The sequence below is a fragment of the Bactrocera tryoni genome, chromosome 1 (genome assembly GCF_016617805.1).
Source record: "Bactrocera tryoni isolate S06 chromosome 1, CSIRO_BtryS06_freeze2, whole genome shotgun sequence".
In the NCBI taxonomy this organism is placed as follows: Eukaryota; Metazoa; Arthropoda; class Insecta; order Diptera; family Tephritidae; genus Bactrocera; species Bactrocera tryoni.
In genome coordinates, this window is record NC_052499.1 from 86979058 (window position 1) to 86992460 (window position 13403).

Sequence of the window (13403 nt, forward strand, 5' to 3'; positions counted from 1 at the left end):
TAGAAAATAAATTTATACAAATTTATAAAGCAAATATATCTTTTACATATTTGTTTTACAGATTAAAATGATTTTTTTTTATAAATGTTATTATCTAACTTATGAGTATGCGATTGATGCAGCTTTTTAAAATAATGTATTATGCATATTATTAAATGGGGTTTCACACATTATTATATTATTCTCAATTTAATTTGTTCTTCCTTTTCTCAACCCATATTACAACACTTTGCATATAATTCCAAAATGCTTAGAAAGTCTACGATGTATCAAGAGTTAATTTTATGCTTCTCCTTGTTTAAACGGATTGTCAACTTGGCGAAGAAGTTTGTTTCAAACTGCACGCGAACACAAATCAAAAGAAGGCGCTATCGTGGTATTTATTTAACTTCCACAGAGCGTGCTCACGGTGCCTTAGAATAGTTGCACACTTATGCGTTTTGTATTGAAACATGCGGAAAATGCAAGTGAGAAGGGCGCAAGCGCGGTAAAACAAAGCGAAGATGTAGTAAACCAACAGCTTGAAGTTCTAGTAGAATAAATGACATTTGCAATAAGATTTTAGAGAAATACAAGCCACATCAATTGCACATCAAATGTGCTGCTATTTCTTTTGTCACTTTACATAAACGCCTTATAAAAGCGTCTGAAAGGGGGAAAAATTCAACTGGAAAATTGCTAAATGCAATTTGAAATCAATCAAAGCACGTTTAATCAATCACCTCCATCAGCGTATTGAGCGTTAACACAACTTTATAAACACAAATGAGCTTTGTTAGTCAGCTTTCAGCCTCAAAGCGAGCATCACTCATACGCCACGGCGCATCCCCAAGCGCACTAACGACAAGCAAATGCTAAATGAGTGCTGACAAAAGCGCGTATGCTACATTGAACAGTTGAGTGGCTGAAATGTGTGCTCTGCGCTTACACATACATATACAAATACATATGTACACTTTAGTTTTTTCCTTATTTTCGATTTTTACAAGATACCCACACATGCGCTTGCATGCTATACCACTGCAGCACTCATAAGTACAACCCAAAGGAGCTGCTTATGGCATCGTCGTGCAACTTATCCCAATTCTTATTTATCCAATTCACTAGCAGCAGTCGAAACTTTCTTACGCAAATTTCGAAGAAACTGTAAAAGTTTCGCATGCACCTTCACCCCGCTTGCTATCTGCCATTTTGCTGCAACTTAGCTAGTGACGCGTCATACCGCTCACATACTTACGACTATTTCCGTATTCATATTTCGACTTCCTATGTTCCTTTCTTCGTTCATTTGGATGCGCCTTGTGGCAACTCGGCTGCCGCTGCCGACGTTGTTGTAGCCGGTGCCGGTGCCGGTGCCATTGCTGCTGCAGCTGCTTGTTTGCATATCATTAGGGGCAAATTGCAGGAAAACTATGCCAAAATGCATTTGGCTGGAATGCAGCCAACAGCGGAATCTACATACTTGAACATATGATAATCGTTGACCAAGTTAAGAAGTGTCCCACCAGGAACATTTATGCGTTTCTGGGATTGTGGCAATTTTCTTTTTAGTTCTGCCTCTTCGTAGTTTCCAAATTGTTTATAAAAATATGGTAAATCTGAAATGTATCCTTAAATACACGTTCTGCCACAAAATCCATCGAACTCTTTATTTGCCTCTACCATATGTTCACTGAAGATTAGTATCAGTTACTTCCGTCTTCAGCTTTATAAGCTCCAATATTATGCTCATATTATCTTTAGAAAGTAAACTAAAGTTTTGTCGTGGAATTAAAGCCAGGATACTACGAGAATCAAAGAAACTTACTGGAGTGCTAATTTTAAACAGTTTGTATTTCACAATTTGTATTCTTACATGCCGTTATTGGTCAGTGGCAAATGTCAGATGGTTGTTATGTGAACTAAACAGTCCTTCAGTGTTCATAAAGCCAAATATTTAAGTTTTTCTTTCCTTCTTACATTACGATCGTAGCTAAACTGCTCGTTGTGTATTATGAGGGCGCAGAGCACCAGCTAAGCCTTTCTCTGGAATCAACGCATTGTTTCTGTTATATGGTTATTGTTGATTTTCGAGGATACTCAGGTCATTGACAATGCTGATGGGAGATGGGAGAGAGTTTCAGGCATAACTTAGCTACCAAAAAGTGGTAAATTCAAAGAGTCTACTACAAGAGTCACTTTTAATTGTTTCTCCAAGTACATCATATCCATTTATAAAGACGTTTATATAGACAGTTATATAGGCTTTTAGCTTACAGAAATTAGTTATACTTCAACAATCTTTTTGCGAAAGTGAAAGCGAAATGTGTTTATTTTCTCAATAGTTTCAGTAAAATAATCCGCCTCCGCAAAGCGACAGTTATTTGCAGGCAGCGTGCATTTAAATACTAAAAAGTTGGAAAACATAAATTGTGCAACATTGAACTGCTGAACTTTAGCAAGCGCTGAGTGAACGCTGAAAGCGGCACAGAAATGAAATCCGAATTCTATTTACTCTCGCGTTTTTTGTGAGCACAAAGCTGATTTCACTTGCTGTTAAACAGCCAGAAAGCGCGTACTTGCAAATTTTTACTGCAAAATTCGCGGAGCCGGGGGCACGGGTGAAAACAGAATTTTTACAAAAATTCAAGTGCGATAACACACATTTTGGCGACCGCAGCCGCTTGCCAAAACATGCAATTTTCTAGCTCTGACGCCGAAATCGTCGATATGGAAATTTCATGCTTTCGGATCTGAGTTCTATTTGCATATTTACTTAAGTGTTTCTTACCCAAATTTAATATTTGTTTTCACTTTTTTTACAGCAAAAATGCAACAAATTTGGAACGTTTCCAGTGGCACATATCTAAGCGTGAGCTCTACAAGGAGGACGACACTATTGTGGACGAAGTGATTCATGATATGATCAAGCTGCCGGTGCAACATGTCGGTGAGTACCTACAACAAATTTGAAAAGTGAAAGAAAGGCGTTGTTGAATTACCAACTTTGCTCCACAAAAGCGTTTAATTCGCTTTAATATATAGCATAATTAAAAATCAAAATTTAGATGAGATTTTATTGTAGCGGGATGAATTTTTATATAAGTTGGAAGTGCTCGTCACCAGTTTTTGAGCGCTTTTCCGTCCATTAATACCATAAAAAGTTGGTTAAAAAATATTTTAAAAAATATTTTAAAAATAATTTTACTGCCAAATATCCATACTTAAAATGCATTGCAGTAAATATATAGACACCTCAAAGGAAGTAGACCTGTTAACAAAGAGTCACGGAGTGCATTTTTGATTGCGGCATCCTTAATTTTCGCCCCTAAATTGGTACAAAATGTCTATGCAGTTGTGTAAAATCCGAGTATAATTGCTTATTCAGCCATGATCCTGGTATGATATAAGAGGTCACTTGAAAAGCCCTTTGGCACATAGAAGGCGCCATTAAATTTTTAGTTATTTTAGTTAGACCCATATGATTTTTAGTTAGTCTTAACTTTCAAAAGGTGCGTGAATAAATTCGACAGCTGTCAGATCGTAAGTTTGTGAATTATATCATTTTGTGTGAAACTAATTTTGCTTTTGTGATAAAAATGTATAAAACAGTATTTCGCGTTTAAATAAAATACAGCTTCTTGAAGGGAAATAATACAATTGAGGGAAAAACTTGGCTTGATGACGAGATTCCAGATACTGCCTGAGAAAAAACAACCATCAAGAATTGGTATACATAGTTCAGACGTAATGAAATGGTCCCGAAGACGGGACGCCAACAAGATGTTGTTACCGACGAAAACATTAAAAAAGTCAACAAAATAATGTTGGAAGTGCGTAAAGTGAAGTTTTTTGAGATGACAGATACTCTAGAGATATCAACTGAACGTGTGCATCATATCACCCAAGAATATTTGGGTATGAGAAAACTCTTTGCAAAGTGGGTGCTCACTTTTGACCAAAAACCACGACGAATTTATGATTCGGAGCAGTGTTTGGAGATGTTCAAGCGCAATAAAACTTAATTTTTACGTCAACGTCAATGTATGCAACGTGGCGCCATCATTTCATTTCGAACTCCAATCGATTGTCATCCATGATGAACCCGTTCCAAAGAAAAACACAATAGTGGGCTAGCAAGGTTATGCCGTCTGTGTTTTGTGATAGTAGGATAGAACTATTTTTTAATGACTGCCTTGGAAATGGGAAGGATCATCAGCAGCGACTATTACACACAGCGTTATTGAACCGTAAAAAGTATGAACTCGCCAAAAAAATACCGCATTTCAGCAAAAAGAGTCACAAGTCAGTGAAAGGATTATCAAAAATCCATGAATTGTGTTCTCCAGATCTGGCCCACAGCACTAGTTTCTATTCTCAGATTCCAAAGAATGCTCGCTGTGAAGAAATTTTTATCGAATGAAGAGGTGATCGCCGAAGCTTGAAGAGAACTATGATGAAAAAGCGAATTATGTAAAAAAAAATATATGTTTCACTATGATAGGACGGGAATTTTTCAATTGACCGGATATGTCTTAGCTCAAGCAAGTCAATTTCTAAAATACAAATGAAATTGATATCCGTGAGCCACAGACGTTATATATGTCTTTAGCCCCGTTTCAGAACTAAAATATTCAGTTCGCAGAAAGGTTCGTAGAAATGCATTCGTTTTTCGATGTCGTACACCCTAAAGGAGTTTGGATAGCCAAAATGGGAGGATAAGTTGTTTTTTATTGGTGTTAAAAGCTATGTCCTAACGGTTTTTATTTCATACCATACTTCCTCAAAATATCAGTGGTGGGTCTAAACTTCACTTAAGAGATTTATATATAAATTTTTTTTTTTCTAAAAGAAAGGGATAAGGGTAGTGCCATAATTTATTACTACGATACTAAATGGAAACACAATAATTCTCATACTGTGAAATAATCCACAAAAAAAATATTGAATTATCTTTCACTCTCTTTCTGAAAAAAGAAGTATTTTCAGTCGAGTTTTTCAAACACACTCCAGCGCCTATAAGTATACCACCGATTTGTGTTGGGGTACACAACGAAATGCGCTTTAGTGGAAGCAAACGCATATACTTCGCTTTAAAGCATCTTTACAGTTCGAATTAAATATTAACATGGCTTCAGTGTGTATATATTCATTTAAAAATAACACCGGTCGGTATTCTTCAAATACAGAATGACTGAAATATAAATGAATGCTCTTAAGTGCGCTACAACAAACGAAATGTACAACAATATGTGAATGAAGTCACGCAACTTCAACAATTAGCCAAACAAATTGTGTTTCCTCCTTCACCTGCTCCATTCGACACTGCCGCTCTCATATGTATGCACGTCGGCCATTCCATTACACTCGCTCATCACTCTCGTGTAGGAACGATCGCAGTCAGAGGAGCGCTGGCAGCAACTGTTACTTGGGTATGAATGGCATTACAGATGCAACCTACATAATTGCACTAATTGTGTTGTTATTCCGGTTGCTTGTGTGCGTTGCAACAATTACTGCTGTTGTTTACAACATAAAGGCGCATTCTGCCGTTTTATGCGGATGTGTGAGTAAAGTCGAAACAAAGTTGAAGGTAAAACTCGATTCAACTTAATTCAACGCGGCTTGACTGTTGCCACTTGAAGTACTAGTTGTTGTAACTACGAGTACATGATTGCTGCGGCTGCATGCTACATGAGGCAGCGATATTGAAATTATCTCTATGAGCTAAGTGAGGCTTTCGCTTAGTGTTTGCGAATTTTTACAAAATTTTATTATTTCTGTTAAACAAAATTACAAAGTGCATAATTAATTGTGAGGTCCTTAAATGAATTAAGCATTCAAATTATTGCGAAATTGCAAATGTGCTTATTTGTATTTTTACTAGAATTTATAAGCCAATTTTAGCTGCATATTTCTATCTCTTAGTATCGATATATATTTCCATTTTCGAACATTTTACCAAATTTTATTACTACAACTCCCAGCCATCAACAGTATTTAGGAATGATGGTTAAAAATGCAAATAAAAGCAAAATAGAGCAGCACAAAACAACTGCGAAAGCGTGTGTGAGTGTTTGAGCAGAGCAACTGAAAACTTTTCACCGGAAACGCAACCGAAAAACAACTATGGCTTCTCTCATTTTATTGTCTGTCAGCATGAATGCTGCGGTAAAATGTGTAGTTTCGCACTGTGTTTGTGTTTGCTGTTTGTGTTACAATTTGGATGGATTTTTTGGTCTCGGTTTCTGTTAACAACTCGGGATCAGAATAATTGCGCATTTCCCCACAAAAAACAACACGAAATGGCCGAATACGAAAAGTTTCGTGTTCTGATCGCAAACTGCTTGCTCACGCTATGCTCTTGCGTGCTACTGGTGTTTGCGTGCTTGTGTGTGCGCTCATTTGATGGAAGCAAGTGGCGGCCTAATGGTGGCTGGTGGAAAAGAGGCATCCATTCCGACGGCTGCCTTTGCGGTACGGAAACGCAACTTTCGCCTTCACTCTTTAGCGGGCATCTACTTCTCTTAAAAAAGCAAGAGTTGCCAACAATAATAACAACACTACTGTGTGTGCTCGTGCTTCCGGCACTCTTTTCTTGTTTTGTTATTGCCACACTCGAATAACTGCATATAACGGAATGCTTGTGGTTTGCACGACTGCTGCTTACATTCCTGTGCATCCCGCCTGTTAGCAGCGCGCATTTGCATTGAGTGTGCCTGAGTGCGAGCAGTCTGAGTGCTGTGCATTAAGCTAGTTTCTAACACTCTCTTCTATAATTAACGATTTATCCATTTTCCTATGATTTGCACTTTCCTAGTTAGCTTAAACTTTGAGTTGCGGAAGCGGAAGTAGCACACATATATAAATTGTTAGGCCGCTTGTGCTGGTTAAAGCTTAATTGCATATATTTTTATAACAATTATGTGGTAACTCCACACTTTTTTACATTACTTCTTTACATTCTGACCAGGGTTGATTATTATAAGTCGTTATTTTTATAAACTAAACTCAATTTCTTTCGAAAGCGTTTATTGCGGTTAACAGCACCACCTTTTGTGGTTCCTATTGCGACCTAATGGTGAACCATATTTTTATTTATACGGTTTTTTGCAATATCACATTACACTCTAAGCATTTTCTCAAAGTAGTGTCGGGGCGTATGAGTGATATTTGAAAAAAAAAATATTGTGGAATGTGACGTATACGCCCCAGTGCGTGCATATTAAAAATTACTATTTCAACTTACTTTTCAATCAGGAATTAATAATCATTGAAGATAATTTTTGAAACAAAATAAATCATACACATCGAATAAATGAAAACCATCGAAAACGAAAGAAAAAATAACAAGCATTAAAAGAAAAATAATTTGCGCGCGATCTAAAATCGGGAATTGGAAGGGGAGGTGTAGAAATTTTAAGGGTTAAAAGCGGTTTATCACGATTTCCGGCAAAACTAGAATTCTATAGAAAAAATTATATGGACATGTAATAAGTAATGGAAAAATCTATAACTTTTGTGCACAGAATTTTTCACATAACCTCAAAATTTATGTGAAAAAAGTTTATGATTTTTTTTAGTTCTATCAAATTATTTTCATTCACTTAATTTGGCGTAAGTTTACTTTGTTTTGTCCCACTGTATTCTTTTGTTTTTTTGCTAAAAATTGTTTTTCTCTTTATATTGATCTAATAGCCAAATAACTCCTAATTTGTAATCAAAAAATCTCGCGTCAAAATTCATATCTTTTTTTAAATATGAGCCTTTATGACCGCTGAAAGCTCTTCTTTGTGATGGTATCATATTTTTACCCAATCGAAATATGAAACAAATCGATTTCATTAAATTTTTCACTCGATGTGACTCTTAGGTGAGGCCGCTCTTCTACAGATTTTGTATATGTATGTATGTATGTGTTATTCTTATGTATTTTAATGTCACGTGCTCGGTTACCACATATTTACATTTCAATTATTTTTTCTCTCTTTTCAGTGCAAAAGGAGGGCGGCACGCAGTTGAAATTGATTATAGAATTTCCCAGCGACATCAAAGCGCTGATGAAGCCAATGAGGTAATTACACTATTTGCATGTGCCACATATGCCACAATTAAGTAAGTAACAGTTTAAGCGTAGGGCGAATTAATATTAACAAGGTTATTAAATGATTTTCCCTTAACTTCAATCAACAATCACAAAGAATTCCAATTCAACGGAATTCGCATTAACTGTTGACGGCGGCAATGAATTGTGAAATTGCCGGCGATATTACTGTGAATTCCAATGACCATATTGCAACCATTGCAACCATGCAGACATAAGCATCGCTGTTGGCCACATAACATGTGCTGTTGCACGTAACGGTACTCCCTGCTGCCATTTACGACGACTTTCCGCCATTCAAGAGAAATGCATATGCAGATTCCACTCGCGCATGCGCAGTCAGTCACATGCATAACTCATACGCCACGGTGGCCGCGAGTGACTTCTGTCGTTAATAGATGGTGTTGTGTGTAATGACAACGACAACAATAAACATTTTTAATCGTGGCTGATAGCAATTTATTGCAGCTCCATTTGCCAGGCAAATAATAAAAGTCGCGGCGGTTAAGGGGTTATTGGAGGGGTTTGGCGGCGCATGGCAAAATGCAAATGTAACAGATTATTACTACCTTTGATAACGTGATTGGCAATGTCAAGGTGCGTGCGGTAGCCGTCAGTGGAAAACGCAATAAATATCACGCGTTCATATGCACAATCATACGCATGTAACGGTATAGCCACGCACAACAGTGGAAATGGACACAAGTTTATTGGCTGTGTGATTGCTCTTGAAGCCGCGCGTATATGCCTACTATTGTCGGTGCTGTAAATATTGTTAAATGCAAAAATTAAACGATTTTCATGCAAACTGAAATCGTGTTCTTACACAATTATCAAGACCATCAAACTAGCTAAACTTATTTATATTGTGCAAATACTTCGACTTCAAAAATTTTATATACATATGTACATTAGGGTGAGCAACAAGAAAAGCTGATATTGAATTAACAGTTTTAAATTAACGTATATATATGGAGGAGTGTGAAGTGCAAATATCCAGACACTTTCTCATACATTGTCCAGCCTGTGCAATATTGAGGCTGAAACTTCTTGGTTAACTTAGCTTCGGCTAACCAAAATACTTAGCCGAATAATCTCCCTGAACATTAATACACTTGCTAAAACGATCATCCAATCTGTGGATCCCATCCCTGAAGTGAGAATCCGGAAGATCTGCAAATACGCTTCAACAGCCGTTATGACCTCTTCATTTGATGAAAAACGCTTGCTACGTATTAATTTTTTGAGTTCTGGGAACAAATGGAAGTCGCTGGGGGCCAAATCTGGCGAATACGGTGGATGCTCTAACAATTCGAACTTTAATTCATGGATTTTAGCCATTGTCAAAATGTTCTTGTGACATGGGGCATTGCCGTGATAAAAAGCATTTATTTCTTCTGAAAACCGGGTCTTTTTTCTGGAATTTTTTCCTTCAACTGGTTTAAAAGGTTGCAATAATATTCAGAATTAATTGTTTAACCAGTTTGTAAGTAATCCACAAGTAAAATTCCTCTGGAATCTCAAAAAACTCGTGACATAACATTCTTGGCCGATTTCCGGACACGAACTCGTTTCGAAACCGAGCAATCAGGTTCACACCACTCCTTAGCCTCTTGTTTTGATTAAGAATCATGGTGATAGACCCAAGTTTCATACACAGTGATGATTCGACGCACAAAATCCCCTTTATTATTTTTAAAACGCTCCAAATGTTGCTGAGAAAGTCGCATTCGAATATGTTTTTGTTTCATTGTTAAGGAATGCGTTACCCATTGTGCAGCCAGCTTTCTAAACCCCGAAATTTCACTTAAAATATGGCTCACACTGCCTAACGAGATGTATAGATCCTCTACTAAATCTCTCTCAGTCAATCGACGATCTTCCAAAACCATATTCGGTATTTTGGCTATGATTTCTGGGGTTGATGCACTTTTTGGACATCCTCCACGTGGATCTTCTTCAAGGCTTGTACGAACACGTTTAAGTTCAGCAACCTATCTTTCTACTGTTCTAATTGTAGGTGAACAATCATTACACACTTTCAACATTCGTTTGTGAATTTCTCTTGGTGCTACAACTTCCTAAAGAATTTTATCACTGCGCGATATTCAATATTGTCCATTGTAAAAAAATACTGTAACACAGCGACACTAAATGGCTTGTAGACAAAGAATGAATTGACAGATTGAAATGACACTTCACAAACGTTCATATGAAGAGTGTACCAACAAAACAAAAACAATTTTAAGCTCGTAGCTACGTAGCTACGCCTTCTCTTATCGAACGACAAAACTTATTGAACAACCTGGTACAAGGATATTTTATATAGATAAAGATACAGTTAAATCCATAAATTTGATATACGTTTTTTTCTTTTTGCTACATACATTCATATTATCTTTCAAAACCTTATATATTTTTACAGATTTCCCCGTGAACAACAAACTCTGCCGAACCACTTCTATTTTACGGACTATGAGCGCCACAATGCGGAAATCGCTGCTTTTCATTTGGATCGGTGAGTGAAAGAACAGATGAAACTGGCACGAATTCCACCATACAGCGTTATCCAGGCTTATGTAGAGAGCGATATGTATATAGTATACCGCTGAATTAAAATAATGTCTAATGAGTATAAAGCCGATATTCATTTTATATTCATTTCCTTATTTTGGACTCTTCACTTGTTCATTCGTACATATTATTATCCATTATCTGGCTGTAATTAAAGAGATGCGGCTTAAAAGAAAATCGTTTTTCATCCTTGCGAAATCCTTTTTATTTATGAATTGAATGTAAAGGCGAGTAAAAATTCTTAAGCCTGGAAATTTTTAATTTTCAAATGAAAATTTTAATATTCAAATGAACTTAAATGCATAAAGCAGAAATTTTGCTCGAAAAAGGAAATCGAAAGCAATGCAATTTACTGGTGAAATTGATATTCAAATTGATTGCAATGTTGTCGCCTTTCTTAAAATCTTTACTCAATGGCATAAAATCGTGGCGCGTGAAGACTATGCATGCTTAATCTTGGATTTTTTTCTGGGACAGCAAAACATTCCCCTGCCTTGGCTCAAAATCCCAAAGAGAACATGAATAACGCTTTAATTTTTACAAGTATTTGTACTCCAGTGGAGTGCAAACATGTAGGGTAAACATGTGCACCTTCAACCACCTTCTTGCCCGTTCCTTTTCTCGATATTCTGTTTTCTCTTCTTGCTACAATCAAAAACGAGGCATAACAGAGAAAGTTACATGAACAACAGAGGGCCATTTAGACCTCAATTCATTCTATAGGCAGTATAGTAGAGGTATGTTCGCCTTTGCTGCCCACTCTCTACTATTTTTCCACTTTTAAGTGTGCCTTTGGTAAGGAGTTTCTTACATGTGCTCTCATGTAGACAGAGCGATATTCTAAATTTTACAAGCCTCTAGACACACTCGCAAACATTTAATTCATTTTATTTGTATTTGTGGCACATTAATTCAACTCAAGCATTATGGTATGCCATTTTTTAGTTCGTGTTCTCGAAAGAAACACATGTAGCCTCCGCTGCTACATCTTTTTTAATTCCTCCAACAAGCAACCATCCATTTGGCATTACAACGATTACAACAAGCGCTTATTCATCGTACATTGCATTTTATTGCCATTACACCGTCGCTTAATGTGTTTCTTGCCATTTTCTTGTGTGTGTTGCTATTATTTCAAATGTACAGTTATGTGTCTTTTATTCGCAGAATTTTGGGTTTTCGCCGCGCCATGCCCGTCACCGGTCGCCTGCTGAACATTACAACGGAAATTTATCAAGTCGCCGACGACAATTTATTACGGACCTTCTTCGTCTCGCCCTCGTCGAACTTGTGCTTCCACGGCAAGTGCTCCTACTACTGTGACACGGGGCATGCCGTTTGCGGTAACCCGGACATGTTGGAGGGTTCATTTGCCGCCTTCCTGCCCAGCTTCGAGCAGACAGGACGAAAGGTGAGTGTGATTCCATCTTCATTTGTTTGTACGGTTGTGTGTGATGTGCGCATTCTGTTTAAAATAAAAACTCGAATTAGCCGCGAGTCTCTGGCAGAATGAGTAATGTGTAATTAAAAGTGGTTTCAGTAAGAAACAATTAGTAATGGTTAAGTGTATGTGTCTTTGGTTAGGGTGAGTACCAAGGGTAATTATTATCACCGTTGTTTAGAGTATTTTTCAACTCAAATAAATTGAGCTTCAAAGAAAGAACGTATGTGCTTTGTGCTTTCCCATAGCAAAAACTGACCCTCAGTAAAACACAGGGACAGTTGATTGTCATAACCTTTCCTTCAAGCGAATTACACTTCAATAATCACTTGGGTCCGCACTATAAGGTGGATGCATTAGAACCTCCCAAACAAGCTCCGAGAGTTTCGATTTTGTTGTGATACAGCAGAGATGCACAGATGGTGATTCGGTTCGGGATTGGTTTTTGTGTTAACTCATTAAACTTCCATACATCTTCTTTCCTCCCTCTCTTTACTTTTCTTCTTCTTTACGTAGACCCCACCCACGCAGTTATAGCCGACTTAACAACAGCGGGCTGTTGGTAATTTTTCTTGGGGGCGCTTTTTACGTGGCGGGTCCCAAACCCAGCGCTCAACACTTAAGAGGGATAGTTCGCCTATCACTTTAGCTCGCCTTCAAACGGTTGTTCTTTTTCTACCCAAAGGATACTTGATCGAAGACCGTAAGTCGTGAGCTGCTTGAGCCATATGTTAAAGAATCGTTTCTGGCCACTTCCAAGAATCCGAGGACTTTCGTCACTAGCGTGAACTTTTACATATGACTCCATCTTCTCCTTTTTACCAGACTTATTAACTTTGAAAGTTTATATCACACGGTTCATAAGTTCTAAGTTATAAGATTTCCTCTAGCATGATTATAGTTTGCAGTTCCTCAAGCGTTTCTATTCCATTTATAGAGTCAATTATTTTGAAAATTTGTTTCGAGTTCTCAAATGTTATTAACTTCTTTGCTTTCCTATTTATACCTCTATAATTACAACTAATCGGATTCGCAAAATTGAAGAAAAAGAAAAATAACAAGATACATGAAAATCAACTTGCACGAAATGCACATTGCCAGCACAACAAGAACAACAGCGCATATTTAATGCAGAGCAAAGTTAAGAGTTGGCGAAAGCAAAATAATGAAGGATTTTGAATACTTATGCACTTCCATGAATATATATTTTCATAGCTTACTATTTAAAGAGCAAAAACTGAAAGAAATTCAAAACGGCAGCGCAACAAATGTTAATAAGAATGGGAGGAGAGAGAGAGAAAGATT

General features: G+C 37.2%; 1 protein-coding gene across 1 annotated transcript in view; it reads left to right on the forward strand.

Moving 5' to 3' along the window:
• The window catches only part of LOC120782353, a 53367-nt gene that overhangs the window by 23974 nt on the left and 15990 nt on the right, over nucleotides 1-13403 (forward strand). The window contains exons 5-8 of the mRNA XM_040114593.1: nucleotides 2805-2929; nucleotides 7975-8053; nucleotides 10509-10601; nucleotides 11825-12068. Of these exons, the coding sequence (XP_039970527.1) occupies nucleotides 2805-2929; nucleotides 7975-8053; nucleotides 10509-10601; nucleotides 11825-12068 (541 nt within the window). The remainder of the gene's footprint in view (nucleotides 1-2804; nucleotides 2930-7974; nucleotides 8054-10508; nucleotides 10602-11824; nucleotides 12069-13403) is intronic.